Consider the following 26,060-nt stretch of genomic DNA (forward strand, 5'->3'; position numbering starts at 1 on the left):
CTACTCTAGCGTCCAGAACAGAGACGGGTCACCTCCCCCAGGGAGGCTTCCGTAGCCTAGCAGGTGCCCGCACCTCCACACCTTTGCCAGGGCACCAAGGGCGCCCCAGAGCACGCCTGAGTCCGCGGAGCAACACCCAGCTCCCGCTCCCTCAGATTCGCTTCTCTCCTGGTCGTGGGGGTCCCCCGCTTTCTGCTAATGCACAGTGCACTGATTTTTGTTGCTCCGTTTAGGCTTGGGGGCCTTACCCAGCAGTATTCGGAGACTATTCCTCATTCTGCTCAGGGACACTACAGGCAGTGCTGGGGTGACCCAGCCAGGCTGGCCACCCCATCCGCGGCTGTCTTGGATTTTGAGAAGCTGCGGGGACTTCTCAACCAGGCCCTTCTGGCTTCTCCTCAGAGACTGGGCCTTCCTGCGGCCTCTGTCCACCGTCTGGCGTGGTGCCTGGTCCAGGGGCACACTGGGACCCGGTGGAGGACGTGCCGCATCAAACCCAGCCATTAAGAGCACTGCAAACCATGGTGCCGAAACTTAAGGTGGAAAAGCCCATTTCATTGTATTTTTCAGTACAATAAAGACCGACCAGTCTTGGTCTTTATTGTACTCACCAAGACTAGGCTGGAGAAACTGTCCAGTGGGTAGGGCGCTTTTTGCATGCAGTGACCCCCATTCCATCCCCAGCACCACAAAGGGTCCCTGAGCCCCATAAGGAGTAATCCCTGGGTGCAGGGTGCAGGACAAGCTCTGAAGTGCCTCTTGTTTGGGAGCCACACCTGCTGATGCTCAGGGCTTACTCCTGGCTCTGCACTCAGGAACCACTCCTGGTAGCGCTTGGGGAACCATTTGAGATGCCAGGGATCGAACCTGGGTCAGGCGCGTGCAAGGCCAAGCCTCTCTCCTCTGGCCTCTCGGGGTGCCGGGCATCAGGTGCCGATGCCCCTCCCCAAGACATAGAATAAAGTGCACACCTGAGGAGCAGAAAGAGCTCAACAGCTGGGAGCAGGATTTGCATGGACGCCCAAACACAGCCCAGCGCAAGCCTGAATACAGGCTTGGTTTGATGCACTGGGTTTGATGCAAGCCAGGAGTAGCCCCTGAGAACTGCTGGGAGCCAAACCGGTCAGTCGGGTGCACAATCGGACACACACTCTTGGAGAGTGACACGGACATGCAGGGGTGGGGGAAGACACTCAGCCAGGGTTGGTGGTTGCCAGGTCCCCACATCAGTGGACAGCCGCGGATTCTTAAAGCAAGCCTAGCAGGTAGGAGACCAGAATAGAGCCCTGCCAAGCTGAATCCGAGGGTCTTCCAGAACCCCAACCTGGACCAATCCTGCCCACGAGCCGGAAATGAACCCAGCCTGAGGCTGAGCTCCAGGAGAAGCCGAGTTGTCCTGGGCACCTCAGTAAGGGAGCACTGGTGTCCACAAATGCAGGGAGCACCTAGGGAGTGGCATGGGTCCCTCTGCACTCACCCCAGCCCTTCAGCAAAATCCTGCCACGGGAAATCAAAAAACACAAAAATAAGCAAATACCCGCTCATAGGAGGCTCCCCAGGAATGCAGGCCAGTGCAATGTGTGCAAGCAATGCTGGTGGCCCCGAGTGGCCGAAGCAGCACCGTCCCCAGACGCAGGGCAGCATCGTCCACCGGAAGCATTTCAGCACACTAGCAGCAGAGTGTACCCTCGAGGCCAAGAAAACAAGGCGGCCCTACTCTGACACATACACGCTTTGCCCTGAGAGCATGGACAAGCGGCCAGTCTGCCCGCTGCAGGCAGTCCTCGCTGCTGCAGTGGGGAAAGGACATACGGAAACGAAAACTGCGTGGGAAATAGTCTGAAGAAAACCCCAAAGGCTCTCAAGAAACGCCTGACTAAGGGCTAGAGGAGAGTACAGGGCTAGGGCACTACTGTGCAAAGTGCCACCCTAGGTTGGGTCCACAGCACTGCCGGGCATGAGCCCTGAGCACAGAGCCAGGAGTGAGCCCCGAGCACAGAGCCGGGAGTGAGCCCTAAGAACTGGCAAGAGTGCCAAAAACAACAAAAAGAAAGGAAAGAAAAAAGAGGGAGGAATGAAAGTCTAGTCTCTTCATTAAGGAGTCAAGGTTGTGGAAATGCAGCGCAAAATCCTAATTCCAGTGTCCTGTACACAGCAGGGCTGGGCACACTGGACTGCAGTGTCCCGGGGATTGGACACTTTGCTACTTTGCTGTTCCACAAGGGGTGCACCCAACACTCAGAGGGTGGCGTCTGGGATCTAATTCACAGCCTCGCTCCTGCAAGACGGGCATTCCTGCTGAGCTGTTTCCAGGACCCAAGGAACGCCAAGTGGCTGGGGCCGGGGAGATGGTGCAGTGGGAAGGGCACTTGCTGTGCATGAAGTAAACCAGATTAGATCCCGGAACCCCATAAGGTCCTCTGAGCCCCACAAGAAGTAAATCCTGAGTGCAGAGCCAAGAGTAAGCCCTGAGGGACCAGAGTGATAGTACAGTAGATAGGGCCGGCCAGGAGCCAGCCCCAGGAACCACTGGGTGTGGACTGAAAACAGAAAATGAAAGTAATAAATTAAAAAATAAAAAGAGTAGGGGCTGGAGTGATAGCACAGCGGGTAGGGCATTTGCCTTGCACGCGGCCAACCCGGGTTCGAATCCCAGCATCCCATATGGTCCCCTGAGCACCACCAGGAGTAATTCCTGAGTGAAGAGCCAAGAGTAACCCCTGTGCATCGCCGGGTGTGACCCCCCCAAAAAAAAAGCAAAAAAAAAAAAAAGAGTAAGCACAGCAGGTGTAGCACAAAAGCCAAAAGAAGAGAAACAAACACTGGACTGCAAAACGGAAACACCCACTTCTCCCTTCCTCTTGCCGCCATAGGAAGGTGGCGAGGCGGGGCGGGGTGGGGGGTGCAGGTTGGCTGTGGATGCCTGGCTGGGAGTCCTAGAGATCTCACATTTGGTGCTGGGGATCCCCAAAGTGGCAGTGCCCCAACGTCTCCTGCCTCCTGCCCTCCCTCCGCCCCCCCCCCAGCAGTTCTTCTGTGCTCTGTGCTTGTCATGTCAAAAAGCTCCTGCTGAGGGGTGGGGCAGAGCTCAATGGCTCAGCACAGGCTTTGCTGGGGAGCCCCTGTCTGACCCCCAGACCACCTGATCCCTGGAGTATGACTGGGGGACCCCCAAGCACAGCTGGGGCAGCCCCTGAGCACTGCCTTTATGGCCTCAAAATAAAAATAAGAAAAAGGCTTTGCCTAAACAAGTCTCAAATTCTCTCCCACAAATCTTAGTTTTGTTTCACATTTAGATGGCTGACCCATTCCGTGTCAAATGTCCAGCATATGTAAGAAAGTGGTCTGCTGTGAAAACTGACCCAAAACAGATCTGCTGCTGGGGCAGGAGATGGGACAAGAGTTGAGGAGCTCGCCTTGAGCAGCCAGTCAACTCCCTTTGTCTCCTCAGCACTGCCCGGGGTCACCACTGAGCACAGAGCCAGGAGTAGCTCCAGAGCATTGCCTGCGTGGTCCCAAAACAAGATGATCTACTGGGGGGTGGGGGAAGCAGTGCCCTCCTCCCCAGTACCCACGGCTATTGTCTTCTCAGAGATTCCCTAACCCAAGGGCCAGTATCCTGACGAGGGCAGTCAGACAGGGGACACAGCTGACTGCCCAAACACCAAGGACTGGTGGACACCCCCAGAGTCACCCCTCGGACTCAAAACACTGAGGGGGCACATTTCTGCAACATCAGTTCCAAGTCTCAGCCACATCTACTGCAGGTCCCCGGGGTGCCAGGCAAGCACCCTACTGGCCACAAGACCATTTCCAGTCTGCTCTGTGTGGACACTGCTGTGCCGGCCACACAGTAGTGTACGCTCTGCGGGAAGTTTCCTAACTGACCCCCGTGAATCTTCCAGCCGAGTTCTTTTTGAAACCCTGGGTCATCCCGAGCTCCTCGCATCTCTCCAGGATCTCAGATGACTGTTGATCTGGCACAGCCCAGTGGGATTCTGGGAGGAATGGCAGCGCTGACTCTAGAGGCGACCTGGAGCCCAGGCTGGCCCTCCGTGACTCTCCCACCCATCAGCAGGGCCACTGTTGAGTTCTCAGGGTTGGGGCTCTTTTCTCCCTCTTGCCTTTTGAGTCCCACCTGGCAGTGGCCAGGAGCTACTTCCAGCTCAGTGCTCCAGGGTCACTCAGGGTGGCACTGAGGACCAGGAGGTGCCACCAATCAAACTCAGGATTGCTGCGTGTAAACTTGTGCTTAGCTCCTTGTTTCCTGCCCAGCCTCTCGGGTTCGACTTGATGCTGTTGCAAATGCAGTCGCTTTCCTGGCCCCTTGGAGCTGCTCGTCACCGTGAGTTCAAGCCCAGTGGACGTCTCAGACCACGCAGCCAGCAGCGTCGCTCACCTGTCCTAACGGCTTCTGCGGATTCCTTAGGGTTTCCTGCAGAGGTCACACTACCTGAGAATTCCATTTTACTCCTTTCTTTCCAGAATGGATTCCCTCAGTGTCTTCTGGCCTAATGATGGTGACTTGAACACACCCGCACCCCACCGCTGCCGCAACAGCCTAACTACACAATTTGCTGAGAATCCCTGAAGTGGGACTGAAGAGATTTGGTAAGGCACTTGCTTTGCACGTGGCCAACCTGGGTCCAATCCCCCAGCATCTCATGTGGTCCCCTGAGCATTATCATGAGTGATTCCTGAAAACAGAGCCAGGAGCAACCCCTGAGCATTGCTAGTGTACTTCCCCCTCAAAAAAAAAGAAAATACCTGCCAACTCATCTCACTTATACCTAGATCCTTAAGTTTCTGGACCACGTGGCTGCAAATGTGGCTGTGCAACTCCTCCAAATTCCACAGTACTGAAATTCAAGTAGGAAAGTGTAGGATGACATTGGTTTGCCCTTCCTCTCTGGCCTCTGGGAGCTTGTGTTTCCCTACCTGTCAATTACCTTTGTCACCTGGTCACCTGACTTGTAAATATTGTCATTCTCTTCTCCTTAATGTCCTTTGCATGGTTAGCTATTCCAGAGCAATTGCTTTTTGTATGGATACAGGAAAACAGTTAAAAAGACAAGCCTGTGGCTTGGGAGTTGATTGACTCCAGATATTACCTCCTCAACATCTGCTCCCTCAACTTAAACCTCAGTTGCCCTTACTTCCCAGATCCCCAAAAGCAGGGTCCTGACAAGAGACTGGAGGGACCCAGGGCAAGCAGTGAGCTAGCTACCCTGGCATCGAAATGGGCCTGGCTGAAGTGTTCTAATGCTTAACTATAAGTTAAGAGCTTTGTCATGGACAAATTCTGTCATGATCCAAAAACAACTAGGTTTGGCCCCTTCTGGGATTAGGAATGATTGATCTGGCCTGAGCACTGTAGTCTGAGTCTGTGGTGAGATGTCCCCAGGAGAGTCACCTTACAAGCCTAAAAGTGTCTATTTCTGTGTCCACACAGAATGGTAAATATTAGGAAGGAGAATTAAAGATGTTAATTAAGTTGCTGGTCTCAGGAGAGGAGAAATACACCTTAAGGGCTATTTTGCCCTCGTGGGCTGCAGGTGGTCAGGAAGACTGGAAAAACATTTTGATTGCGATTCCCGTGGGGAGGCGTGGCTGGGGGGGTGTGGGGAGAGAGAAAAAAGAGCAGCTGCAGGGAGGGAAAGGAAGAAGAGTGAGTGAGGGACAGACAGAGATAGAGGAGACGAATACAGCAGGAAGAAAGAACTGCGGGGTTACAGAGACAGAGAGACGGTTATGGAGAGAGGGAGAGAGACAAAGAGGTAGACAGTGACAGGGATGAGTGGATTGAGACAGAGAGTTCAAGGAAGACTGAGGGAGAGACAGAGACAGACAGGGACGGAGAGAAGACACAGAGCTAGAGGAGAAGGCTGCGAGTTAGAGAGGAGACTGAGAGCTGAGAGTAAGAGTGGCTGGGGAGATTGGAGGAGTCTCGGAGAGAGTTGTGGAGCGAGTTAGAGAGGGTTGGAGTGACTTGCTCTTCCTTCGTCCATCCAAGGCAACAGCTGTCCCGGGTGGGGAAGCAGTGAGAGCCACCCAGAGAGTCCGGCCCGGGTGGGCCAGGGGGCAAAAAGGGGATTGTCACAGCAGAGCGTCAAATTAGAATGAGAAAGTAATAGAAGCCAACTGAGCCCACAAAAGGCTCAACTAGCAAGGAACAGATTAGGAAATCCTCTGACTTAACCACGTGGTGAGACATAGCGACTTTCACAAATTTTCTTTTACTAAGTATTTTTTGATAATAATTCCTTTAGCCATTTGTTTTAACAAGTAATATGTAACAAATTATTGCATGCCTGCTAAGAGGACAGGCTTGGGGGTGGTTGGAAACATCGGGACAACGGTAGAGAGATCACTTAGGCACTCAGGTGGTGGGACTGGTGTTGGAACATCAAAACCTGCAACAACTGTATTATGAACAACTTTGTAAACTACGGAGTTTAAATAAAGTAAAACGAAAAAGTTTGCGGCTGGAATTAAGCACAATGTTGGGCAGCTGTGGTGGGGCGGCGGCTCTTGTTCCCAGTCTCAGGGCAAGGCTAGGGTCTGGGCTCTTGAGAAGGCACCTAAGATTAGCATACCAAGCACCACAGGACTTCAGTTTTATGATTCTTAATTAACTGCTCCACTTGGTCCAGGCAAGGTAGGCACATCAGAAAGCAGCAAAATCACGGCCAGGAAGGTATTAAACAGGATAGGGCTCATGCCTTGCTGGCATGTATGGTGTCCAGCCCCCTAAGGCCAACCTGGGTTCCGTCCCTAATCCCTGGGCACAGAGCCACAAGTAAAGCCTGAACACCGCCTGGTGTGGCTCCCAAACAAAAATAAAACCAAAAGCAAACAAGAAACAAATCTAGGGTCAGAACAACAGTACAGTGGGGTGCAGTGCTTACCTTGCACATGGCTGCCCAGGGTTTGAGCCCCGGCATCCCATAGGGTCCCCTGAGCACCACCAGAAGTGATCCCTGACATAGAGCCAGGAGTAAGCCGGCAGCACCTCTGAGGGCAGCACAAGAACAAAAACAGAACAAAATAAGGTAGTAGTAAAAAGCAGGTAGTGGAGGCGGTGGAGGAATAAGGGCCTTTCCATACTGACCTGGTTTTTATATATTTTGTGTATCCCGCCCCTTAGTTGTTTTAGCTATGTAATTGGTCACACCCTAAGGTCATCTGATTAGAACACCCAATCGAGTTGTGTATGCAAATGAGTGCCAAGTTGTGGAATGACCAATCAAAGCACACATACCCTAATATGGCCATGCAAGAGGATGTAATCCAACCTTATGCAAACGAGGCCTGAAAGACAACCAATCAGACCACACATACCCTTATATGGCTATGTTAAAAACCCATCTCGAGGGGCTGGAGCAATAGCATAGCAGGTAGGACGTTTGCCTTGCACGCGGCCGACCCAGGTTCTAATCCCAGCATTCCATATGGTCCCCTGAGCACTGCCAGGAGTAATTCCTGCCAGGAGTAATTCCTGAGTGAAGAGCCAGGAGAAACCCCTGTGCATTGCCGGGTGTGACCCCAAAACCCCCAAAAAAAAAAAAAAAACCCACAAAAAAAACCATCTAGCAATATTCATGCAGTTTCTATAGGATAACCAATTAGACCTCACATGCAAATTAGTGTGTAATATGACTCCCCAGAGGGTTTGACCCATCCCCCCTCTCTCAGGTCCCTCCCTTGACTTAAGTGAGTGATGTCCTTGAGCCATGTAAGCAAATCCCCTTCACTGGGCTGAGAATGTTGACTTCCACTGCTGTTGGCAGAGTGTGACCTCTTTAATAAGGTGTAAAAATAACAGAGAGACACGTCGGTATTTGTCCCAAAGTGGACTTACATAGGCAAATCTCCATGCTAAATCTTACACCATACACAAAAACTCAAAATGAGTCACAGCTCTAAAATAAACATAAAACTCTAATTTTTTTTGGTTTTGGACCACACCCCGTGACACTTAGGGATTACTCCTGGCTCTGCACTCAGGAATACTGATGAGCACTTGGGAGACCTTATGGGATGCCAAGGATAAAACCTGGGTCAGCCACGTGCAAGGCCTGCCCCTCACCTGCTGTACTCTCTCCAGCCCCCTAAGGCTCTAAATCTTTTACAAGAAAACATGACTGAAAACCTTCATTAACAAAATGCTTTTAGATATGACGTTTTGGGTTGACACCAAAAGCACAACCCATGAAAGATGTATCTATTAACTGTGCCTCATCCAAAATAAGAACTTCAGGGGCCAGGAGCTAGATGGGTACTGTGCCTGCAGGCGCTGCCTCTGAAGCCCAGCACATCCCTGAGCACCGCCAGGTGTGATCCTGGTGGGTGTGGGTGTTACACGCTCACGCTACATGATCAGGTTGCATTAATCACAGGAATGCAAATATGCTTCAACACAGAAAAGGCACCAAGGTCGTCAGTGTGACACCCAGTCTGTGGCAATACTCGGGCAAGAGAGATAGTACAGTGGGTAGGGTGCTGGCCTGGGTTCCATCCCTGGCATCACATATGGTCCCACAAGCACCAACAGGAGTAATTCCTGCATTCAGGGCCAGGAATAACCCCCTGAGCATTGCTGGGTATGGCCCCCAAACAAAACAAAATAAAACAAAAAAAGCAGAGGAGGAAGTCTTTGAAAGACCAAGGCAACGCCTTTGACAGCACACAAGCTCCAAAGAAAAGAGGGAACATTTCCAAAATGCTGGGCAGGGAGGGGCTCGAAGGGCTACGCACAGGTCTGCATGCAGGATGTCCGGTCCCAGCCCTGCAGCTCCCAAACAAAACAAAACCCAAAAAGTCAGTCACATCTCGAAAGCAGTTCTCGCTGTCTCCAGGCCTTGGCTTTACTGGAGACACAGAGCTGCCCATTGTCATGGGTAAGGCCACCTGCTGGCCGAGGCCCAAAGGAAAGTGCAGTGGTCAGGTCTTCCCACCCTGCGGGCCTGAGTCTCCTCCAGTGGATGGACCTGGGCAGCACCACTCGGGTGGATCTGAGACAAGGCACAGACCAGAGCAGAGGCAGGAACTGAGAACGGGCAGGAAGGGAAGTTGGGCCCCTGTGATGGACAGATGTGGAGATGTGGTGGGTGGGACAGCCAGCCAGAGGGAAGGATATGCAGGACAGTCGGCTCGGGGGAAAGGGAGTGGAGCGAGAACACGGGGGCAGCGCGTGTCTCGCACTTGGGCAACCCCAGTTCCATTGATGCCCAAGCACCACTAGGCATGACCCCGGAACTCAAAAACTGGGAACATGTCCCAACCCGCTCAGCTCAGAAAGAATGAGGGGATGCTCAGAGACGGGGAGATGCCAAAGGGCCGAGCGAAGGCTCTCCTGGAGCAGGTCCCAGTTCTACCAGGAGCACCACGTCAGGAGCACTAAGGCAGGATCAGGAGAAGCCCTCAACAATGCTGGGTGTGTCGGCCCCCAAAACGGGGGTGGGGGGTCCTTGTTCCCCCTAGCCTGTCCAACACTAAGCTGTATGGCACGAACAAACCAGTGCTGGGTGGGGTTCCTTTTCACATGGCAGACAATGAACACCAGAGGTGCCGCCGAGGTAACGGCCGAAGCACTGAACCCTGAGCAAAGGTCCCAGCATGGAGGGTCCAGAAGGCAACAAGGAGGGACAGCGCCCGCACACCCTCACTGCTCCCAGCAGCGATGCCAGGCCCGTGCCAGGAGGGCCCCGGTGGCCTGTGGCTGGGGGCTGAGAGGAATGGGCGTCCCTGCAGCAGCCCCTGAATGGGGGCCATCCACTCCTGCCTCCCGCGGGGCCCGTCCCACCCATCACTGGTGCTGACCCAGCGGCCTCCTGGGAAGGCCAGCAGCAAGGCCGGTGGACTCCAGCGTGCCCTGCACACCTGGGCCAGGAGGGCCACTGCAAGACGAGCGCGTCCTGGGCTCTCTCCAGTCCTCTCCCTAGGGCTCTCTGGAACCCTGCGCAGGCGCAGCCCCAAGCTTATACCCCGAGGGCCGGGGCACATCCCCCGATCCCCACACAGGCGGCTCTTTGTAGGGCCGAGCCGAGAGCAGCGCACAGAGCAGCCTGGGGAACAAAGGCCACCCTGTCCACGCTGGCCTCCCCCTCGGCCCCCCGCCCCCCGCCCCAGGAAAGGCACAGAGCCCCCTCCAGGTGCCCGTCCGGCGACATGCCACCCCACAAATGCGCGGCACACACATGCACACACGCACATTACACACGCACAGGACATGGCACTGGGACAGCAGGGGAGCGGGGTGCGGGCGGCCAGGCCCAGGACATGCCTGTGACGGGCCCAGGGAGGGCAGCCTGGCCTGGTGGGAGCCACCAGGAGCTGCCACCACCTACAGCATGCACATGGACAGAGCCCGGGCCCTGCGCCCTCCCTGAGCTGGACAGCACGTGCCTCAGCCTCAGCGTCTGGGTGGCAGGATCCAGAGGAGGCCGGGCTGGGCTCCTGCCAGCCGGGCCAGCTCCTGCCGACACTGTCCCTGCAGCTGGTGCAGCACTGCCTCCAGGCAGGCCTCCCGGCTCCTCAGTGCCTCCATCACCTGGGCCGCTCTCAGGCCTCGGCCCTCGGATCCTGCCGCCTCTCGCTTCACAAGCCGGTAGGGCCCGCAGGGTGGGATGGGGGCCCCATCCTGCTCCCAGGCCTGCCGCAGCACTGCCAGCTCCTGTCGCACGGCCTCTTGCGAGACGCGGTGCCAAACTGTCCACTCAGGGCCCAGGGCTCCAGCCTGCATGGCACACACTGGCCTCAGGCCCTCGCCCCCCAGAGGACCCAGAGCGGGGACCAACCACCCCCACCCAACCTCAGGGGCTGCACTGGGCATGGAAAGTCTGCTGCCGAGAGGGGCTCCCCCACATTCCGCCCACCCTGACCAGCCTAACCCCTGCAGGGGTCCCTCACCCGAGCCTCCCAGGCTGCCCGCCGTGACTCGGCCACATCCTGAAGCTCTTCGTGCAGGGCCCGCAGCTCCTGCGACAACAGCTCCAGCTCACCAGTCCCCTGCGTAGGGATCCTGGGCCGCGGGGAGTCCGGGGGGCAAGTCCTCAGCACAGTGTCCTGCAGAGAGAAGCCCCACCCGGGCTGCACCACAGGCTGCCAGGCCAGGGTTGTACCAGGGCTGGGAGGGCTCGGTCAAGCCCGGCAGCCTGGAGGCACAGACCGGCTGTGTCGCATGTGGGAAGGGAAGGTGGGTTGCAGCAGGGCCTGTGCCCACCACCGGTGTCCTGGCCCGAGGACTGGCAGGGAGCCCCTGGAGCCCCGGTGCTCACCGCCCACTGCCAGAAGACCAGTTGGTGGCGCCTCCATGCCACAGCGGCCTCCAGACGCACGTTCTCCTGCTCCAGGCTCCGAAGCAGCTGCAACCAAGGTAAGCCTTGCGCTGTGAGCAGCCGTGGGCCCCGGCCCGCCCCCCGGACTAGCTCACAGGCTCACCCCTGCACCTAGATCCCCACTCGTCCCCAGGCACCTCAGCTCAGAGCCTGCCCATAACTCAGGACCCCGAGGCAGCAGAGCAGCTGTCCTGCGGACTGCTGGCCAAACAGAGCTCTGGAGGGACAGTGCTGGGGTGCCACGGGAGGGGGGCACGGTCCGGGGAGCCAGGACACCCCCGCAACTGGCTCCACAGCCAACCAGCATGGGGCCTGCCTGGGGTGGCTCAGCCTGGCACCCAAGACTGGGGAGGCCTGTCCACAGGGCAGGTGGGGCCTGGGAGCTTCGGAGAAGCCTGGGAGGGCAGTGCAACAGAGGGTGCAGCCCACCCTCCCCACAGTCCAGTTAGGGGCCCCACCAACAGGCGCAGGGTGCCCGCCACGGGGAATGCCACTGGTCTCAGGCACATGCAGCATGCGGAACACTCCCTCGTCTGCTCACCCCGGGCTGCCACCCGTCTCTGGGGGGTCCCTTGGCAGCCCCTGCTTGCATCAGCTAAGTCACCCTCGAAAGTGAGCAGGGCAGGGGCACATGGGGATGCCTGGCAATGTGCAATACCACGCAGGCTCTGGTGGGCCCTGGCCGTGGGCCCCATCCAAACCCGGCAGGGGAGCAGGTGCCCCTGAGGGACCCTGGACTCTGAGCTGGATCTCCGGGTGTGTGTGAGGACCCCCAGCTCGGCCTGGCCTCCTGGTAGTGCATCCCTGCTGGGCAAGCAGTCCCCGTCCACCCTGGAGAGGCCAGTCCCAGGCAGACCCTGGAAGGTCAGTGGTATGGGGTGGCTCCCAGGGTCCCTGAAGCCCGAGAGCCGGGGGTGACGAGGCAGAGCCCATAGCCTGTGGCCCTTACCTGCTGGCCGTGCCGCGGGTTCCTGAGCAGCTCCGTCTCCACCACAGACAGGTGGCCGAGTATCCGGTCCCCATGGCAGCCCCGCGTATAGCTGTGGATCTAAAACAAGCCGCAGAGGTAACACCTGGCAGCGCTGCCAGCCGAGGGACCACCAAGAGCCCTGCGGAGGGGAACCCAGGGGGACCCCCGCCCCCTTCCAGCCCACATGGGGGAAAAGCAGCCTCTGGCCCAGCACCAATGAGTTGACAGGTGGGGACATGATAGCCTGGGTCTGTGGGGAGGGAGGTCTCTCCAGGGGGGCAGGCCAGGCCCAGCTCAACGCTCAGTGACAGCCTCAGCCAGAGACACTTCTGGACAATGACACCCCACTTCCGCAGGACTGCCTGGAACTCGGCACCAAACCGCACACATGGCCCAGCGGGGCGCGGGAGGCCCCCACTACCTTGGCCAGCAGGGCGCACTGCTCCTGCTGCATGGAGAAGAGGCTGCGCCAGCGGAACCGCAGCTTTCCCATCAGCCACTGCAGCTGGCGGATGTCCACACGGCCATCTGCGTCCACACAGGGGGTGGGCAGGCCCGGGCTGGCCGGGTCCTCACACTGGAGGGGGAGTAAGGGTCACCAGAGGTCCCCACACGCCTCCAGGAGAGACCAGCGGAGAGGAGAAAGGGAGGGGCGCCAGTGCCCAGGGTGCTGGGACAGGGGAGACCCCGGGCAGCCCCAGGCCTTGCCACCCAACCGGAGACCAGCAGGTGGCACCAGAGTCCCGCCAGGGCCGCCCCAGCTCGCTCACCCACCTGGCACACACACAGCTCATCGCCCAGACGCAGGCGGGAGCGCTCCAGCAGCTGCTCCAGCAGGGGTCCGTGCGCCAGGAGCCAGGCCAGGGCCAGCAGCAGCTCCCGGCTGCCCTGCGAGCCATCCTCGGGGAGCAGCGCCAGCGCCCGCCGCGGGTAGCCCTGAGAGCGCAGGGCGGCCTTCGCCAGGCGGACCTGGGCCTCTGCACACGGGGACGGGCAGCTCAGCGGGACCCCGCGGGGCGGCGCCGCCGCCCGCCCCACCCGCCCCGCCAGGCCCAGGGTGAGGGCCGATTTGGAAGGAGACCGGGACGAAACCAAGATGAAGCAGGGGACTACCAAGGGGGACGGCTGACCTGCCCAGCGCGGCTGACCTGCCCAGCGCGGGCAAACTCGGGTGACACTTTACAAGAATAGGCGGAGCCAGCAACACTCCCGGGGCGTGGCCTATTGATGGGGATGACGGTGGGCGGGGTCTCCGGGCCAAGCCAATCGCGGGGCCCGGTTGCGCCGGCGGGGCGGGGCTTACCTAGAGGTAGCGAGGCGCCGGGCGCCGGGCTCGGCGAGAGCACATCCGCGAGCAGCCGCCAGAGCGCGGGGGCCTGAAGAAACCAAACTACGGACGGTCAGCCGAGGGGTCCTCCTCGCGTCCGCCAGGGGCCCCCGCCGAGCCCCAAGGCCCCTGCGGCGCGGGTCTCACCGCCTCCGGACGGTCGAACTTGGCTCGGCGAAAGGTTTCGGGACTGGGCCCGGCGGGCAGTACCCGGCTCAGCGTGGCGATAGTTTCGGGCAGGGACCCGGCCCCGTCCGCTCGGCCCTCGCGGCCCCGCGGCCGCCCCATGGAGCCGGCCCTGGCCCTGGCCCAGTCGGACTGCCCGCCGCCGCTAGCCCGCGCCCGCGCCCAATCGTAGCGCTGATCCCGCCTCCCGTGGGCTCTCGCCCAATGCCTGCGCGCGCCAGAACGCGCCTCCGGCCCTGTCCAATGAATGACATGCGTCCCGTGCGGGCTCTTCCGGGAGGCGCGGACCAATCGGAAGATGGCGGCCCCGCCCCGCCGCCTCGGGCCCCGCCCTCCGCCCCGGGCAGCACGGGCCGCAGCACCTGGCTGGCGGCTCCACGCCCAGATCACTGCCCCGGAAACCCCGCCGTGCGTCCCGGACAGGCTCTGTCCAAGTCCTCGCGCCTTTGGCTTCTGTCGCTCCCTCCCCTTGCTGCACCCCAACCGGCCCCTTAGAAAAGCAGCTCGGGCCTGCTTGAAGAGCTCAGCGCACCTGCACCCTAAGGGGCCGCAATCCTGGGGGCGGGGGCGGGGGAGGGAACCCAGGAGATTCCCTGGGCGCGCACCCCACGCTAGGGCGTGCATGCGGAAGCCCCCCGCCCCCACTCCCAGCGGCGCCGTCCTTTGCCGCTCAGGCTCCCATATACGCCCCCTCCACCAGCCCTTCAGCCCAGACACCAGCTGACTCTTTTCCACATGGAGCTCGGTGACTTCCCCGGCCCCGCCCCTCCCAGCGTGGGACACTGAGGCACATCCCTCACCCTTGAGCCCCCTCAGGTCCGCCTTTAGAGCAGCTTCCTGGCAGTCCTGCCCCACTCACCACTGGTCTTTGGTTCCTGCTTTGGGGTTTTTTTTGGGGGGGGCGGGTCACCCACCTGAAAATACTCAGGTTATTCCTAGCTCTCAGGAATTTACTCCCCAGTGGAGCGATAGCACAGCGGTAGGGCGTTCTGGCCAACCTGGATTCCTCCGCCCCTCTGGGAGAGCCTAGCTCGCAGGGCAGAGCCTGGCAAGCTACCCGTGGTGTATCTGATATGCCAAAAACAGTAACCCTATCCCGCTGTACTCTCTCTCCCCTGCCCTTTGGTTTCTGAGCCTGGGGTTCCGCCCCAGACCTTTGCTCCGTTGAGGCTGGTACCTGGCACAGGTGCCCGCTCCATAGCACTCACCCTACAGGATCCTGGGGGCGAGCCCAGGAGCCAAGACAGAGCTGGAGAGTGAGGTGAAGAGCCGGGTCCTGGGGAGGCCAGGATTGGGGGGTACAGAGACTGGGGGCAGGACCACCAGGAGCTGTGAGTGGCTGGAGGGGAGCCACAGGGAGTCACAGAGAGGTCAAGGGGCAGCGGGGTTGGTGGGACCACCTGGGAGACCAGGGGCAGGCAGGGTCCACGGGGTGGGGGCAGACACAGGGTGGTGGGAGCCGTGGGGGGCAGGAGGCTTATGAGGCCAGAGCCATGAGCTGGTGGGGAAACCACAGAAGCTGGAGCCCCCTGAGTGATGGGGGCAGCTGTCCCAGTCCTTGGTGCCCCACTGGCCACTCTGCTGTGGGGTCACAAGCCACTGAGCCTCACTGCAGCCACCCCACCCATTCAACCCCTGAATCCGCTCCTGCCCCCTGGCCCCTCCTGTTCCATCCAGAACTACCGAGCCCACACAACAGGTTCCCGAGCGCCAAGACCACCCATCAGACCTTTGCAGCCTGGGACCAGGCCAGACCTCCCCCAACAAGGCTGTCCCGAGCCCTCGGGCTCCTTCCACCAGCCCAGGCCCAGCCCATGCTGCAGTCATGGGCGTGGGGTGTGGGGCTCGGCACTGCTCTTGGGCTGTCCAAATTCCCCTTCAGGCAGGAAGTGGGGAGGGCCAGGCAAGGGCTCCGAAAGGGAACCACTGAAGCCGAGCACGGCACCTTCGGCCCCGCCCCCAACACGCTCATTGGGCTGGTAGAGCGTGCTTGGGGGCGAAAGGAGCCCGGCTCTGCCCAGGGGTCTGCACACGAGGGCCCCCGGGGCAGCACCTGTGCCCCACAGGAGGCAAGCTGCACACACATGAGCACAAACAGGTGTGCCCCTGCACACACATGCAGACATGCATTTACATGCATACCCTCATATGTGCACAGGTGTATTTGCAGATGTATATACACGTGTACGTGAGCACGCCACAAACATGTGTCAGTGCATCCACATGCGCACACAAAGACACGCATTCTGGCTTTCCCAATGTTGGGGTTTATTGAGGGCAGGTGGGTCCACGTGGGGCCTCAGATGCCTGGAAGAACGGCCTGGTGTTTGCGGGCAGCCAGGGACAGGATGTCTTCAACCTGTGACGGAGTCAGAGCCGAGTCTCAGCCTGCAGGCCCAGGCAGCCCGACCCCAAGGAGGGCAATGGGACAGAGCTGGGGTACCTGGGATCATTTGAAGGTGTGACTCTCAGCGCCGCCACGCCCAAAGCCTGCAGGAAAAAACCAGGGGCAGTTGGGGCTTGGGGGGCCTTGGAAGCGGGTGGGGGCCGCAGGTGGGGGCAGAGGCCGACATACCTTTGGGCCCGAACAGAGCGGCATAGCAGGGGTGGTTGCAGTAGGGCTTGCCTTCGTGCTGCGGGAGAAGGCGGGTGAGGGAGCGTCCTGCCCCCGCCCGCAGCCGCCCGCCACCGCCCGCCCCCACCTACCTCCAGCCCCCACCTACCTCCGCATGACCCCCTGAGGTCAGGGTCTTCCCGCATTTCTCACACTTCAAGCAGGGCCTGTGCCAGTCCTTCCCCAAGGAGGTGACCCGCTCGGCTGGGGGCAGAGACGGGGGTGAGTGACACAGTGGGCAGACACCAGGGGCTGGGTCCTGTTTGGTGGGTGGCCGCAGCTCTGTCCCAAGCCCGCCAAATCAGGGTGGGGGCGCTGGCCTCGGGGTTCCCGCCCGCCCCTGTTCCCGTGGTTCCTGCAAAGGGGTGGTGGGTGGGGTTCGCGGCTGGCGGGGGCGTCCCACTTCCTGCCCTAGCTCTGGGGAGGGGGCGGGGCGGGGCGAGGGGGCAGCGGGGTACTGAGGGCTGAGCAAGGCCGGGAGGATGGCGGGAGCGGGACCGAGCGGGACCGAAAGGGACCCAGTTGGATTGAGCAGGACTGAGCCGGGCAGCGCGGGAAAGAGCGGGCAGGGCGGGGCACAGCGGGACCGGGCGGGGTTCAGAGGGTCCGGATGGGGTACAGCAGGACCGGCGGGGCTCAGAGGGTGCGGGCGGGGCTCAGAGGGTGCGGGCGGGGCTCAGTGGGACCGGGCGGGGCACAGCGGGACCGGGCGGGGTACAGCGGGACCGGGCAGGGTTCAGAGGGTCCGGATGGGATACAGCAGGACCGGCGGGGATCAGAGGGTCCGGGCGGGGCTCAGAGGGTCCGGCGGGGCTCAGAGGGTCCGGATGGGGTACAGCGGGACCGGCGGGGCTCAGAGGGTGCGGGCGGGGCTCAGCGGGACCGGGCGGGGCTCAGAGGGTCCGGCGGGGTTCAGCGGGACCGGGCGGGGTTCAGAGGGTCCGGGCGGGGCACTGCGGGGGCGGAAGGGGGTACAGCGGGGACGGAGCGGGACAGAGTGAGGCAGAGCGGGACCGGGTGGGGTACAGGAGACCGGGCGGGACGGGGAGGGGTACAGGGGGGCCGAGCGGGACCGGGCGGGGTACAGGGGGGCCGAGCGGGACCGGGCGGGGTACAGGGGGTCCGAGCGGGACCGGACGGGGCACAGGGGGGCCGAGCGGGACCGGGCGGGGCACAGGGGGGTCGAGCGGGACCGGGCGGGGTACAGGGGACCGGGCGGGGTACAGGGGGGCCGAGCGGGACCGGGTGGGGTACAGGGGGGCCGAGCGGGACCGGCGGGGTACAGGGGAGCCGAGCGGGACCAGCCCGACCGGGCGGTGCAGAGTGGGACCGAGCGGCGTCGGGCCGGGCCAAGCGGAACTGAGCGGAACCGAGCGGGCCCGGGCGGGACGGAGCGGACGCAGGCGGGGCCGAGCGCGCCCGGGCCGGTGCCGCGGGCGTCGGTTTCCGCGTCGTGTCCGCTTTTCGCCGTGAAGGGCGGCCGGGCGCCGCTTCCTCCTGCCCTGGAGGGTCCCCGCCCAGGAGCCCGGAGCCCACCCAGCCGCCCAGACCCCGGATCGGGCGCGCAGCCCTCGCGGCCGGGCGTCCCCTCGAGCGCGCTTCCGCGTCGGGGCGCGCGGTGTCGTGGGCGGGTGGCAGGGGCCGCTCACCGAAGTACACCTCCTTGTCGCACTTGGGGCACTTGGGCATGGCGGCGCGGGTCCGAGCGGGAGAAGGCACGCAGCGGCAGGTCGGCGCAGGACTGGGTGGGTCTCGCTGGACCCGCGCCTTTCAGGGACCCCGCGACCCCGCCCCCCGAAGGCCACGCCTGTCGCCCCGCCCTGGCTCCGGACTTGGACCCGGGGGACCGGGGCTCCAGAGCAGGGCGCCAAGAAAAGTCACGGGCCCCACCCGCCCCTGGGACGGGCCGGAGCCCGGGGGGGAGCGGGCGGGGACGGGTCGAGGGGGCTTTCCGGAAGGGGGGCTCCTGCGGGGGGCTCTGGAGCCCGGCTGTTGGGGGACGCCTGGGCAGGCCTGGGCCTCAGAAGGAAACAGGCGCGAGCTGGATGCTCCGAGGGCCGCAAGAGCCCCGGCTTGATCCCGTGCCCGGTTGTAACCCCAAATATAAGGGCAAATCAGCACGCTGTCGTCCCCGCATTTCGCCCGCCCTCTCCCTGCGGACTCTTATCCGTGCACCCTGCAGGAACACCCCTGGGGGAATTTGCAAGTCACGGGACCCCTCGCTCCCTTAGCTGGGATGCAGGGGTGGGGGTGCTGCTAGGGCGGGAGGTGGCGCCCCCCAGCGCCTGGGCACGGTCCTTATCTGGGTGGGTGGTGTCTGTCCCTCACCCCTGCCCATCCCGGGAGCCACTGCCCACAGCCCTTACTCAGAGTGGGTGTGGTTCCCTTGGACCTGAGGAAGCACCTGTTCTTTGTGCACCTCAGTCTCTCATCAGCAGCTGGCACCGGGCCACACCCAGGCTTCAGCCTCTGGTCCCCTCTGCAGGCCCCCCCCCCCCACTCCAGCCCCATGTCCTCATCTGGTTTTCCTTTTTCTCTGGCTTTTTGCCTCGCACAGGGCTTACTCCTGGCTCTGAGCTCAGGATCACTTCGGGCAGGGCTCAGGGACCCTATGGGGTGTGCAGGATCCAAGCGAGGTCAGCTGCTTGCAAGGCACGCGCCTCCCTGTCCCCCGCGTTCTCTCTCTGCGCCCCTTATCTCCCCTGACTCACCATCTCATGCAGTGAAGTGGCACCTCCAGCCTAGCTAGGCCTGGTCCTCGCTAGGGCCTCAGAGGGCAGGGGAGGGGCAGAGACCCCCCTCCTGTCCCAGGGCGCCCCCACCTGCATCCCGCTCTTCCCAGTCCTGCCCCAAGTGGAGGGTCCACACACATGCCCTCTAGGTGCCAGAGTGACCATCTGGCACCCCATGTAGTCCCCCAGACCCCCAGGAGTGATCCCTGAACACAAAGTCACGAGTCTGCACCGCCAGGTGTGGCCCCAAACAAAAATAAAGCACAAAATTCAGACAGATGTGCTCTCTGTCCCAGAAGCCTGCGGCAGGACCGGGGCAGGGATGCGGGGAAGGGGCTGGAGCAGAAGCACATGGGCCCAGAGGTGGATACGGCAGCAGAGCAAAGGCCTCGCCTAGCCCAGTCGCTGGCCACAAGGGTGTCAGGTGCTGGGCCTGCACCCAGGCAAGCCACTGCTGTGGGTGCCTAGGGCATGCCTCGTGAGTGAGCCGGCCGTGCCAGGCGTGCACAGCCCCCAGGTTCCTGTCCAGCCCACCCGGGACACTTGCGGGGGTGGATGGGGGTAGACAGCCGGAGCCTGGCTCCTCTTCCACCACCCCATCATCCCAGCCTGCCCCATCGCCCTATTCAACCCCGCCCGCAGGGGTGGCCCTCGTTGAACACCAGGGCGATGACTCTTCTCTGCCCGCTGTTATGCCCGTTGCCATGGCCATGGTGGGGGAGGGGCCACGGAGAACCAAGGGCCAGAGGCGCACCCTCAGCTGAGCCACAGCCCGTGTTCCAGATCCCACCCCCACCCTACACACATCCTCATACGAGCTCGGGGCAGCCTGCCGGGGAGCTGGGCTGCACAGTCCACCAACCCGCCACCCCCTGTCTGGCCCCTGCTGCCCACTGCGGGGGCCAGGTACAGAGCGGCCTGGACAGAGACACCGCGCGACCAAGCGCATGGCATGCCCCAGGCCACGCAGTGCTCAGAATGTCCTGCCCCGAGGCTGCAAAGCAGCTATGGGGAGGAAGGCCACCTCCATCACCTTCCTCGGCAGTGCCTGCAGCCAAGCTCGCGGGGCTGCAGGGAACAGAGCGCCCCCCCCCCCCCCGCCGTGCTACATAAGTCAGGGGAGCGGGGAGAAAGAGAAAAACACAGTGAAAGCCAGGAGATACGGCAGGGCTGGACTCCCCCCAGGTCCCCCCAGTAAGGGCCAGTCCAGTGACCGCTGAGGAATCCATCCCTAGGGCCGCTCGCCTCCATGGGGAATGTTCTGCTCCGGGCCATGTACCCTCCCAGACGGAGGCACTTGGCCACTCCACCCCCAGAACCGGGCGCGGCAGCAGTTCCCCAGTGTGGTCAGCGCCCCACCTCCGGCCTCCCGCCCCAGTCCCCAAGGCCGACCCTCCCCGATTGGTCACAGGCCCCTGGGGTCACCGGCTCAGACATTCCCAGCATCTATTTTCAGCAGCGCCGTCTCGCGGGACCCCCGTGCCCGGCCGGGCCTGGCAGCAGCGCTGGAGCAGCAGGGGTCGCGGGGTCAAGGGGCGGGGACCCGCGCGGGGCACCTCTGCGCCGGACCTGCGCTCGGCTGTGCGGCCCCGCGCGGCCGGAGGGGGCTGCCGTATCCCCTGGGCGTTGAGCCTGGTTCCAGGAATCTCGGGGACCGGAGCCAAAGGCTGGGAGGAACCGCCTCGAATTCCAGCGCGGCCGGTCCAGCCGCCTGGCCTGCCCAGAGCGCAGTCCCCCGCGGCCCGTGCACCTGGCCCCCCCTCCCACCCGGCCCAGCCCACGAGTCCTGGGGGGCTCAGGAGGCTGCCGTCGGCGTGGCCCCAGGGAATCTCCAGCAGGGGCTGGTCCAGGGCAGAGTGTGGGGTGCTGGTGGGGCCTGGCCAGGACGCGTGGGTGCAGGGGCCCTGCGGGGAAGTCCGTGAGCCCGCCCGGCGGTTCACAGCGCCAGTGCCACGTGGGGGCCCGGACGTGGTCCCCGGGGTCTGCGGAGGAACCTGGGGGGGGGGGGGCGAGCGTTTCGGGCGCTTTGTTCAGTGGCTGTAACGGGTGGATGTCCAGGGGGCAGGCCGGGGGCACTCGCGCTCCCCCTGCTGCCCCCCTGCCGCCCCCGCGGCGCGGCTGGACCGGCGCGGGCGGCGCCTCCCCGTCTCCATGACAACGCCCCGGCAACAAACAAGCGCTGCGTCAGCCCCGCCCGCAGGAAGTGGGCCGGTCGCCGGCCCTCCGACCCCCGCGGCCAAGCGCGCTGGAGCCGCCCACCTCGCCCTGGGGGCTTCGCGCGGTCCCCTGGGCCCCCCAGTCGCGGGAGAGGCGCCCGCGCGCCCCGGACCCGGCAGCTCCCCCCGCGGCGAGCCCGACGCCGCTGCCCACGCGGGCGGGGCGGGGTGTGCGCGGGCAGCGGGGGCGCAGCGCCCCCTGGCGGCCGCCGCGGCCCCTGCGCCCCCGCCCCTCCCACACACGTGGCCGCGGGAGGCGGGTGCGGTGCATGGAGCCCGGGGCGCGTCCCCACAAGCAGACAGACTCGGGGCCTGTGATCCGCAACCTTTATTGACAGCAGCTGGGCAGTGGCCGCTGGAGGCAGTGTGGGCCGGGGCGGCCGGCAGGGGCCCTCCAGCGGGGCGCTGGGAGCGGCCTGGCGTGGCCACCAGGGGCGAGGACGGTATAAATAACACTGGCGGCAAGCACGGGGCAGGGGGGCAGGGGACAGGGTCCCTCGGGGACCAGCCGGGCACCACACAGGGACAACCCGGGACGGGAGCTGGGAGGGTAACGGGAGCAGAGGGTACATCTTGCAGCTACCGCAGATGCAGGAGCGGCATTTGCGGGCAGGGCAGGGTGGCAGGACAAGCGGGCTCGCCCCCACCTAGGGCTGCACTTTGCCTTCAGGGTCCTTGTCGTAGATGTAGCTGCCCACGGCCCCAGTGTTCACGCCTGTGTGGAGAGAAAGGGTAGAAGGGGGGAGCGGCGGGGGGGGCGCGGGCACTGCCCCCCACCCGCTCGCTGCACTCACCCTTGGGTCCGAAGAGAATTCCATAGCAGGGCTTGTGGCAGTAGGGCTGGCCGTCGTGCTGCAGGCGAGCAGGGACTCAGTTGGGTCCAGAGCGAGCCTCCACTGGCCACCAGGGGGCAGCCCCGGCCCTGGCACCCGCCCTGCAGCCCCGCCCGCCCGCCGCGCCCCTACCTCGGCGTGGCCGCCCGGCGTCAGTGTCTTCCCACAGCGCTCACAGCGCAGGCACGGCCGGTGCCAGTCCTTGCCCAGCGAAGTCACCTTCTCGGCTGGGGAGGAAGGGGTGAGGCAGATGGGGGACTGAGGGCGGCAGGCAGGGGTGGGGAGGGGATTGTCACTCACCAAAGTAGACCCTCTTGTTGCAGCGCGGGCACATGTTGGGCTCCCCAGTGAAGGTGGTCACGCTGGAGGCTGCAGAGGGAGAGGCCGGAGGCTCAGCCCCACTCAGAGGCACACCCACCCACCCCCCGCCCACCAGCTCAGCGCACCTTTGCTGGGCCCCTTTGGGGGGCCGCTGGCCTTCCGCTCCTCGGCAGGGGCTCGAGCCACGGGCACCTCAATGGGACCCGTGACCTGAGTGCTCTCAGCCGCGGGCTTCTCGTAGATGTAGGAGCCGGCACCCCCGATGTTGACACCTGGGGGACACGAAGGCAGGTGGCTGGTGACCCAGACAGCTGGTGACCCTGGTGACCTCCCTCTGAGGAGCTGGGCAGGGTCCCCAGAACCTGAGCAAGTCCCTGCTGGCCGGGCTCACCTTTGGGCCCAAACAGCGTGGCGTAGCAGGGCTTGTGGCAGAAGGGCTTCCCGTCGTGCTAGGCAGGCAGGGGTGCGTGGTGAGGGCCGGGGCAGGCGGAGGGGCTCGCCGGCCACCCCCGACCCGGGGAGGGGCTCACCTCAGCATGGCCCCCAGGCGTCAGAGTCTTGTTGCAGCGCTCACACTTGAGGCAGAACTTGTGCCAGTCTTTGCCCAGGGAGCTCACCTTCTCGGCTGCGGGGGCACGTGGTTGGGGGAGCGGCCCGCCTCAGGCCCCCCCCCCAGCTCTGGGCGCTCCCTGCGGCCGGACACCAGCTGCTGGCAGCGTGCTGGCCCCACCTGTCTGGGGCTGTGGGCCATGTCCAGTGACCGGAAGTGGGGGGGACTTCCCGGCGGAGGGAAGCGGGACTCCCCAGGGAGCTGGGCAGGAAAAGGGTGGAGCAGACCGGAATTCCGAAGGGAGGACCGGAAGGACCGGGCCTGAGGAGCGCTGGGGGTATCTCGAGGCTGATCCCCCACCCCAGCCCCAAGGGCTGCAGGTCTACTAGGGTCCTGGAGCCAAACCCCAAGAGGCGGCACAGGCTTCCTCCCGGGGGGCCACTGACCTCCCCACGCACACCCAGGCCACGGGCCTTGGGCTATGCAGGCGGAAGCTGGCGGGGCCCATGCGGGCTCCAGGCCCACATCGGCCTGGCATTGTCCCCTGCTGGCCAGGGGCAGCTGTGGCAGCTGCAGCTCAGGGCAACCCAAACCACGTGGCACTGGCCAGCTCCTGCATGCAGCCTCTGGGGGCAGGGAATGACCCTGAGACCCAGTGGGCAGGTCGATGTCCACTCATCGGGCCCGGCTGGGAACACCGCATCGATTGTGTCTGCTGGCTTGGCAGGAAACAGCTGCAGCCCTTCTGAGGACCCAGAGGCACGGTGTCCCGAGGTCCCTGCACTGCACCCTGGCCAGGTTCCACTCCGCACACTTGGGGAGATGGCTGCTGGGCCTCAGGGCAGCCCGGTGCAGGGGACAGACCCTGGCCTGGGGCCCTGGCCTGCAGCCGGCCAGGGTGTGAGTCCCCTTTGTTCCCCGCCTCCAGCCAGGCCAAGACGGAGGAGGTCCCAGGCCTCGTGAGCAGGTCAACAGGCGCCCCCCCATGCGCCCCCTGGGATAAGGACAGGGAGCCCCGCGCCAGATCCAGCCCTCCCCTCTCTGGAACTGCAAACCAGGCTGGCCGGGAGGCCCGCAGCGGGAGGCTGCTTCCTTGCCATGGCCTGGCGCGCCGTCCCAGGCCCTGACCACCCTCCGGGGGTGCCCAGGGAAGTGCCCCCTCCAACAGCACTGTCCGTGCGGGCGCTGGGGGGCGGGATTTTGCCCTGGCAGGGAGGGCCAGCGACTCCTTGTGGACACCAGCTCTCTGCCCCAGGCCGGCTGACCTCAAAGGAGGGGGTGGGAGCTTGGTCACTCGGACTTCTCTGGTCGCTCCCGCTCCCGCGCTGTCACGCGCCCCGCGGCCGGGCCGTGGGAAAGTTCTGGGACGGGCGCGTCGGGACACGCGGGAGGCCGCGGCCGAGGTCGCCCCCGCGCGGCTGGCGTCCAGGCGGGGCCGGGGTCGCCAGGGGCGGGGGTCGCGCTCGAGGCCGCGGCGGCGCGACCACGTGTGCTCGGCGGGAAAGCCGGGGCGCGCGGCCCGCCGCCCCCCGCCCCGCCGGCTCCGCGGGCGGCCCCCTCGGGCGTGGCCGCGCAGCCCGCGGGGCTCGGAGCGCGCGGGCCGGGGGCGGCCGGGGGCGGCCGGGGTCGGCCGGGGACCCCACTCACCGAAGTACACGGTCTTGTCGCACTTGGGGCACTTGGAGGCCATGGTCGCCGCGCCCGCTTGCCCGCGCCCGTCTGCCCGCGCCCGCCGCCCGCGCCCGCCGCGCGCCCGGCCGCGCCCGCCGCGCCCCGCCCGCTGCCCGCTGCCCGCGCGCCCATTGGCTCCGCGGCCGGGCGGGGCGGGCCGGGGGCGCACGGCGGGCGGGGGCGCACCTGCCGGCCCCCCGCCCGCGCCCCGCCCAGCGCGCCGCGCGCCCGTCGCCTAGGAGACGCCGGGCCGCCCCCCACCCTCGGGCCGGGCCGGACCCCGCGAGCGACGCCCCGACGGACAGCGCCGTCCGCACGCCGTGCCCCGCGCCCAGACGGCTCCCCCGACCCCCGCCCCACCCTGCGGCCCGGCGCCAGCCCCGCTTCCCTTTGTTGCTCAGTTTCCATGGCAACGGCGGCGCGGCGGCTCGGAGCCGGATTCCGGGCCGGGTCCGGCCGCCCCGCCCCGCCTCGCCCCCGCCCCGCCACTGTCAGTGGTGCTGAAGGCGCCGAGGTGGAGGGCAGGGCTTGGAAGCAGAGGCGCCAGCCGCTTCCAAAAACAGCACGGGAGAAAGTGCTGGAAGGGGGTGGGGGAGGGGGCTGGCCCGGGACGGTGGGCAGGGCGCGGGCGGCCCCGGCCCACGGCTCTGGGCACAGCCCGCGCCCGCCTGCTGCCACATCCGCTGCCCCCACCTGGACCGCGCCTCCTCCCTCGCGCCCCCGCCCGGCTCAGCCCCGCGCCTGGCGAGAACAAGGGCCTGAGCCAACCGGGCAGACGGCGGTGTCAGCCCGCTGCCCCCCAGAACCCAGGCATTCCTGGGCCTCCTCAGTTCCTGCTGCCATCCGGCGACAGCAGCCCGCCTCCCCCGCCCCGCCACCCGACTGACCAGCCCGACCGGCCCCTCCCTGCGTATCCGGCTCTGGCGTCCAGCCAGAGCCAGAGGCTGGAGCAGGAGGGGCGGCCAGCCTGGGGCTCCCGCAGGTCAGCGCCCGCTCTGCGGGGCGTCAGGTGTCTCTGAATAATTCATGGGTCACGGTCCCCCACTTGGCTCTGCACCATTCCCTTTCCAGCTGAGCACCCCAGCCGCCTGCGCAGGGCCTGGGGCAGGTGGTGCTGGAGGTTTCGGGCCCAGGCCCCAGGCCCCTAGCTCCGAGCAGGATGCAGAGGGGGCTAAAAGCAGGGTGGTCCAGGGCCCTGTCCTCCCTGCGGCCACCTAGCCCAGGAGTGGGGGGCACCCGACCGTTCCCAGCCCTGATCAGTCCCTGGCCTGCAAGGGGGCTGCATGACCTGTGTAAAGACC

The 26,060-nt window shown here is 64.1% G+C and overlaps 3 protein-coding genes across 11 annotated transcripts in view; all 3 read right to left on the bottom strand.

The window, feature by feature from the left end:
- TEDC1 (tubulin epsilon and delta complex 1) overlaps positions 1 to 14,013 on the bottom strand; it is a 57,832-nt gene extending 43,819 nt beyond the window's left edge. For 2 of the 9 annotated variants that reach the window (XR_008629195.1, XM_055131203.1), the window contains exons 1-7: positions 13,784 to 14,013; positions 13,613 to 13,685; positions 13,084 to 13,286; positions 12,731 to 12,886; positions 12,289 to 12,387; positions 11,280 to 11,366; positions 10,912 to 11,067 (exon numbers count right to left, since the gene is read on the bottom strand). Coding sequence is in view for 6 of the 9 variants with exons in the window: in XM_055131203.1 (XP_054987178.1) it covers positions 10,912 to 11,067; positions 11,280 to 11,366; positions 12,289 to 12,387; positions 12,731 to 12,886; positions 13,084 to 13,286; positions 13,613 to 13,685; positions 13,784 to 13,924 (915 nt within the window). In the remaining 3 variants the exon portion in view is untranslated. The other 7 variants (XM_055131207.1, XM_055131206.1, XM_055131204.1 and 4 more) reach the window with 7 other exon arrangements.
- Positions 14,014 to 16,066: 2,053 nt separating this feature from the next.
- On the bottom strand, positions 16,067 to 18,311 carry CRIP1 (cysteine rich protein 1). Its single transcript, XM_004603613.2, has 5 exons — positions 18,086 to 18,311; positions 16,546 to 16,640; positions 16,398 to 16,455; positions 16,266 to 16,312; positions 16,067 to 16,181 (listed from the first exon to the last, which is right to left on the bottom strand). The coding sequence occupies exons 1-4, from the start codon at positions 18,123 to 18,125 to the stop codon at positions 16,272 to 16,274; spliced, it is 234 nt and encodes a 77-aa protein (XP_004603670.1). The 5' UTR covers positions 18,126 to 18,311; the 3' UTR covers positions 16,067 to 16,181; positions 16,266 to 16,271.
- Positions 18,312 to 21,697: 3,386 nt separating this feature from the next.
- On the bottom strand, positions 21,698 to 24,862 carry CRIP2 (cysteine rich protein 2). The gene is made up of 8 exons (XM_055131412.1): positions 24,736 to 24,862; positions 23,069 to 23,163; positions 22,930 to 22,987; positions 22,664 to 22,810; positions 22,518 to 22,586; positions 22,350 to 22,444; positions 22,179 to 22,236; positions 21,698 to 22,099 (listed from the first exon to the last, which is right to left on the bottom strand). Exons 1-8 carry the CDS (start codon positions 24,776 to 24,778, stop codon positions 22,032 to 22,034), a joined length of 633 nt encoding a protein of 210 aa, XP_054987387.1. The 5' UTR covers positions 24,779 to 24,862; the 3' UTR covers positions 21,698 to 22,031.
- Positions 24,863 to 26,060: the final 1,198 nt, after the last annotated feature.

This window comes from Sorex araneus, chromosome 3, assembly GCF_027595985.1.
Source record: "Sorex araneus isolate mSorAra2 chromosome 3, mSorAra2.pri, whole genome shotgun sequence".
Lineage (NCBI taxonomy): Eukaryota > Metazoa > Chordata > Mammalia > Eulipotyphla > Soricidae > Sorex > Sorex araneus.

Bases quoted from the DNA above. Each gene is read 5' to 3' on its own strand.
- CRIP2 (XM_055131412.1), bottom strand. From the start codon at position 24,778: ATGGCCTCCAAGTGCCCCAAGTGCGACAAGACCGTGTACTTCG. The intron at 22,587-22,663 runs GTGCGCTGAGCT...CTCCCTCTGCAG, and splicing joins CCCAAAGGGGCCCAGCAAAG to CCTCCAGCGTGACCACCTTC. The intron at 22,237-22,349 runs GTAGGGGCGCGG...GCTCGCCTGCAG, and splicing joins CGCCGGGCGGCCACGCCGAG to CACGACGGCCAGCCCTACTG.
- CRIP1 (XM_004603613.2), bottom strand. From the start codon at position 18,125: ATGCCCAAGTGCCCCAAGTGCGACAAGGAGGTGTACTTCG. The intron at 16,641-18,085 runs GTGAGCGGCCCC...CTCTGCCCCCAG, and splicing joins CGACAAGGAGGTGTACTTCG to CCGAGCGGGTCACCTCCTTG. The intron at 16,313-16,397 runs GTATGTCGGCCT...TTTTTCCTGCAG, and splicing joins CGCTCTGTTCGGGCCCAAAG to GCTTTGGGCGTGGCGGCGCT.